This window comes from Cotesia glomerata, linkage group LG9 (genome assembly GCF_020080835.1).
Source record: "Cotesia glomerata isolate CgM1 linkage group LG9, MPM_Cglom_v2.3, whole genome shotgun sequence".
NCBI lineage: Eukaryota > Metazoa > Arthropoda > Insecta > Hymenoptera > Braconidae > Cotesia > Cotesia glomerata.
In genome coordinates, this window is record NC_058166.1 from 11,395,750 (window position 1) to 11,402,099 (window position 6,350).

Below are 6,350 nucleotides of genomic sequence, written 5' to 3' on the forward strand. Positions count from 1 at the left end.
GTAATCATTTTTTTAACAGAAAATTTGATAAATAGAAATTCACTAACTTCATAAGTCGTCGGGTATAAACATTTATGTTATATTATATATACTATCCTCGGTAAAAATTAATATAAGAAACGCAGATGAATAATCAGCCGTGTAATGTGTGTCCAGTAAAGTAGTTAATGCTTTTTGTGCCGGTCCATTCATTACAATCAATCTCTGGGTTACAATACAGATAGCATACACCTATACCTCGTATCTAACCAATCGATGTACTTACTTTTTTCTAAACAATGTTGTCGGAGATTGAGGACCATGAAACACCTGAATATTTATAAATAAATAACTCATTACTTTATTTCTTTTTATTAGTTTTTTCTTTAACTTTTTTAATAAGTAAAAAAATTTATTTTTTTATTTTTCATTCATAATTGTAGAGAATTTATGAATGAATTAATTTGAATTATCCAACATGGAGAGAATTCATTTAAAGAGTATTATGACATTCGATCATCTTATTAATGTCGTCCTTAAAATTTACGAAACGAAATAAACAATACTCCGCCTACTAAAAGTTTTATAAAATTAATCTAAAAAAAATTATTTTTAGCCAAAATTGAAAAGTTATTAATAATTTAAAATCTAGAAAAGCTTTAGGACATTTTAAAAATTACTGTGCTTAATACTTTGAAAAAAAAAAAATTTTATTGAAAATTCAATATTAATTTTTGAGAAACACTTTTTGACTTATAATAATTTTTAATTTTTTTAGTAATGTAGGCAGGCAAAATCTTGATAGAGATATATTAACATCTATTGATGATAATTATTGTTAAAGGAAAAAAAAATTTCTTTTCCATGAAAATTAATGAATTTTTTTTAATTATACTGATATTTTATAGATGGATTTTCGGTTTAAATTAAATCTTATAATTTTTTGAGCTAGTTTTTCTAACAAATAAATTTATTGAAAATTTGGACGCCTAAAAACAGTAAAATATAATTTTTCTATCCAAAATACGGGATTAATAATTTAAAAAGTAATTCCTAATGCGTTAGTTGAAATTCTAAATTTCATGTTATTATAATTACAATCCCTTTTACTGAATCAACAAGATAATTTTTATTTAATTATTGAACTAAATCAAAGTAAAAAAACAGTATCTATTATTTAAGAAGATCTCATAATATATTCAAATTATTTTTTTTTGAAAATTCGTACTAAAAATTTTCATAGATAGATTATTTAATAAAAATAGGATGAAAGTAATTAAAATTTTTAATATACATAAAAAACGTTTGCCATAAAAAAAAATAAAATTTCTTATGAGGCTAAACAAAACAACCCAATTTCCCTTGCGGTCAAAAAAAAATGTACCAAAATTCCCAACAAAGCCCAAAAGAAATTCCCAGTGTGACAAAAAAAAAACAACGAAATGCCTCCTACGGTTAAAAGAAAAAATAAAATTCCTAATATGACTCAGAAAATAAAAAAAATTCCCAATGGGACCTAAATAAAAAAGTAAGTTATCCCAATAGAGACGAAAGTCATTGGAGCATAAGTATATGGTTGTTCAATGAGAGCCAATGCAGCATCTACACTAAGTTAACACCAACTATTAATATTAGTATTAGAATTAGTATTGGTGATTTGGATTTGGATTTGTTTAAGAAATTAACGTGGAAAGTAGAAAGATAACGTGCGTACTGCGTAAGTAGATTTATCTCTCTTACTCTTTCTCTCTTAATCTTTCTGTTGTCTTCCATAGTAACGGCTGGTATTGGCCTGTTTGGTACAAGCATACCTATACCGATAGGTGTATTAGTCGTATTGTCGTACACGTGTATAATATTGTACAGGTAGATTGAAATGAGATGAGCCGAGACATTGACTAGGGGCTAGGGACCCAGAAGGTGGGAGACGCCCGTGCTCAACTATAAAATCTGAAGCCGGGAGGGCCAACGCACATTCAACGTCCAAATTTTCCGGAGACAGTTTGATCAGTGATCTCAATTTTAAATCGGCTAGTCGATTTACTTCCGTGAGTGCAAGTTGACACTTTATTAATCAGAAATCAAAATGAATACATTTGTGGTTTTGAGTCTTCTTGTGGCTTCGGCCCTCGCCATTCCAGCCCCCGAGTTCCAATCCGCGAATTTGGACTGCCTTGGATTAGACGAAAATATGTTGAGTTGTTTTGCGATCAAAGCAAACAGTGCTATCTCCAGGGCTGCTAGGTCCAGTTCCTTTGAACTCTTCCCTGGAGTCACTTTCAACCGTGACACGCCACGTAAGTAATTTTTATATTCAAGTTAATTATTTTTAGTGAAAAAATTTTATTTATTGTTTTGTTTATTTAATTCAACAGTTGAACGATCGGGCAAAGCTCTCGAATCGGAAACCGATCTGATGAACGCCCTGCCAAGAGAAAACGCAGACAGAGCATTGAAACTCGCTGCCATGATCTATGACTCAGCTGTATCTTTCTTCAAGAGCCACAGTCTCAAGATCAATGTCCCTGAACAGTCCATCTCACGTGCCTTGACTGAAGGTAATTTTATTAGTAAATTATATGGATCATTTAAGCAGACAGCTAATTTTATTTTATTTTTTTTTAACGATCAAAAAATAGTTTGCTTTTTGATTTTTTTCGATAATTTGAAACATGAATTTTTTAAAAGATAAACTTGCAAATATACTAGTAAATAATTTGAAGAACTATAAGTGCAAGTTTTCAAAAAATTTTAGTTTAAAAATAATAAAAAATTTTTATATGTCTGTTAGATCTAACATTTTGAAAAATAAGCTGATTAGTTATTTTGTAATGGCATTAATCGGCTTACTTTTACTTACATTGAAAGAGTTATGGTTTGAGATCAAGTGACTCATGCAATTCGTGATCGAGTGTAATAAATCTTACTTTCACTCGCTCGTCAATTTTGTGGAGAAAGTTATGGCTCGAAATTTAATCATGAATTTTAAAGTTTTGATTAAAAATTGAGGGGTTAATTATTAAAAAATTTTACTAAAGTTTAAAGACAATTTTTTTTTATGAAAGCAAAATTGTTTTCTGAAATTTAAACTATTTTTTTTAAAATATAGAGGTCTTGTTTTTTAACAAATTTTGGTAGGAAAAAATTGTTACAAAAAATAAGGTCAAATTTTTAGAGAGTAACCATGATAGTTTTTTGGGAAGAAATTCAAATTTAGTATCTTGGAAGATTGTAACGGTTAATTTTATTGCCTCAGATAGGTCTTAAATTTTCTACAAGAAAATAGTTGAAGCTTTAAGAGAATCTATCTTTAGATCGAAAAAATACCGCTAGATTTATTTCAAAGAATTATTTTGTAAGATTAAATTAACGTATACTTCATTTCGCAGTACAACAGATTCTTTTTTTTGATTAAATTTTTCCAAACATTTTTTTAATCACTATGAATTAAACAAAAATGATTAATAATTAAATTCTGTTAAAGGTCGTGCCAAAATCAAGAAATTTGCTCTTCCATTGATCGCTGCAGCTGGATTTAAAATCTTCGCATTGATCCCAATCTTACTTGGAGGACTCGGTCTCTTGGTGCTGAAGGCCTTGGTTGTTGGCAAGGTCGCCCTGTTGATCGCCGCAACTCTGGCATTCCAGAAACTCTTTGGAAGTGGCAGCATTGGATCGGGAGTTGGTAACATTTTCAGCAAAGCTACTTACCCCGCTCAACCACCAGCACCGTACTACGACGCTCCCGGGTCATCAAACTCATGGGCTCCAAATGTAGCCACTGGTAACAGTGGATACCAATACAAAAGAAGCTTTGACGACGAAAAGATTGCCCAGAAACTCGCTTTCTCGGCCCATGTCCCTGACAATGAATAAATTAGAGAGGCTGTTAAGCTATTAAGTGTCATATTCATATCTAAACATTCTCATACTTAAATTAATTTCATAGTTTACGGTAATATTTATTTTAATTATCAAAATTTTTATTTATTTGATAGTTATAAATAAGTATTTAATTTTTTATTTATTTATGACTGCTAGATCTCTATTATTTATTTATTTCAATAAATTTTTGTAATTTGAATTTTTTATGTAAATTATTATTCCAATAAAGTTAATTAATTTAAATGATTTTTTTTCCCTTAAAAGCAATAATAATAACAACAACAACAACAACAACAACAACAACAACAACAACAACAACAACAACAACAACAACAACAACAACAACAACAACAACAACAACAACAACAACAACAACAACAACAACAACAACAACAACAACAACAACAACAACAACAACAACAACAACAACAGCAACAACAACAACAACAACAACAACAACAACAGCAACAACAACAACAACAACAACAACAACAACAACAACAACAACAACAACAACAACAACAACAACAACAACAACAACAACAACAACAACAACAACAACAACAACAACAACAACAACAACAACAACAACAACAACAACAACAACAACAACAACAACAACAACAACAACAACAGCAACAACAACAACAACAGCAACAACAACAACAACAACAGCAACAACAACAACAGCAACAACAACAACAACAGCAACAGCAACAACAACAGCAACAGCAACAACAACAACAACAGCAGTAACAGCAACAACAACAGCAACAGCAACAGCAACAACAACAACAGCAACAACAACAGCAACAGCAACAACAACAACAACAACAACAACAACAACAACAACAACAACAACAACAACAACAACAACAACAACAACAACAGCAACAACAACAACAACAACAGCAACAACAACAACAGCAACAACAACAGCAACAGCAACAACAACAACAACAACAACAACAACAACAACAACAACAACAACAACAACAACAACAACAACAACAACAACAACAACAACAACAACAACAACAACAACAACAACAACAACAACAACAACAACAACAACAACAACAACAACAACAACAACAACAATAATAATAATAATTGTTTATTTAGCATTTTTTTGCTATTTGTTAATACAAGTAATAAAAGAAACAATTAAAAAATAGACATATATATTATTTATAAAACCGCTTACAATATTCTTTTAAATCTCTTTTAAAATATGGAAGTCTATCTTCATCTTTTATACATTTTGGTAATTTATTATATAATTCATAACCTTTATAATTTAAACATTTTTCTGCAGAGCGAGTGCGAGTATGATTAATGTTCAATAAAGATTTGTTTCTCGTATTATATTTATGTTTACTTTCCGCTTTGATTATTTGATCAAACAAGTATCGTGGTGCTTTGTTTTTTATAATTTTTTGTATGAAAATACAGCAGTTGTATACCATACGTTGTCTAATGCTTAGCCAGCCTAAAGTTGATAACATGCTATCTATACTTGTATACTTATTTACACTTAATATAAGTCTCATTAGGGTGTCCGTTATTTCCCAAGTTGATTTTTTTTTCGTGATCGCCCCCTTGATTTTTAGTTCTTGGCCTAAAAAAAAATATCTTACACAAATAAGCTCTCAATTACCAAATTGAACCGTGCCGAAGTCGAGTTACATTTCCCATTTAAATAACATGGGAATTTGGAACTTTTTGCAATTATTTTTTTTTCTTCAAAAAAAATGTCACCACAATTATGATTGGTGCATATTCTGATGAGAAATTGAATGCTCTACAAAAAAGTTCTCTTATAATTTTTCGATAAAATCATTCCTTTAGAAGTTATTTGTGGTTAAAGTTGTGTTTATAGTTATTATCATAGTTTTGCAGTCTTGCTATAAAGTTTTTTGTCTTATAATCATTTATTTTATCTATAAATGTTCCAAAAATTTTATCAAAATGATTAATAGTTACAGTAACGTTAACAATACGATGTATTGAATACATTTTTAATAATATTGCCGCTTATTTGTATTTTTTCTGTCTCTATTCACATTTATTTGTTAAGCAATTTTTAGTTGCATTATTAGAGTGCCAATGAAATCAAATTTTATAAACCAGTTGCATTTCACCATGCACGCTAGATGTCAAAAGCGATCTATTCACTGAAAATATATATTTTTCGGGACATTTTCGAGTTAGATCTTGAAACGCAACAAAATCTTTTGGATATTTGTTCATTCATAGTATTTATTTATGTATCATTTTGGTTTTTGGCACCTCTTGCAGCATCAGCTCTATACCAAGATATAAATTATATAAAGACTGTATCATTACAGGACGACCGTTAAGAAAATTTCTGAGGCAGTATTGCACAAATTCAAAAACCATCTGTGGTGTTTAACTGGTGAAAAAGCTGATTTGACTTTTTCCAAGAAAATTATGAAATTTTTTTTATCGAAAGATAAATATAT

At 29.7% G+C, this 6,350-nt stretch overlaps 2 protein-coding genes across 2 annotated transcripts; both read left to right on the forward strand.

The window, feature by feature from the left end:
- Window positions 1–1,944: 1,944 nt before the first annotated feature.
- On the forward strand, window positions 1,945–4,007 carry LOC123271891. Its single transcript, XM_044738433.1, has 3 exons — window positions 1,945–2,276; window positions 2,355–2,537; window positions 3,464–4,007. Exons 1-3 carry the CDS (start codon window positions 2,066–2,068, stop codon window positions 3,853–3,855), a joined length of 786 nt encoding a protein of 261 aa, XP_044594368.1. The 5' UTR covers window positions 1,945–2,065; the 3' UTR covers window positions 3,856–4,007.
- Window positions 4,008–4,225: 218 nt separating this feature from the next.
- Window positions 4,226–4,483, forward strand: LOC123271929 (GATA zinc finger domain-containing protein 4-like; the record flags this gene model as incomplete). Its single annotated transcript, XM_044738489.1, has 1 exon — window positions 4,226–4,483. A coding segment is annotated over one exon (258 nt), but the record flags the coding sequence as incomplete, so codon positions are not given.
- Between the last annotated feature and the right edge of the window lie 1,867 nt (window positions 4,484–6,350).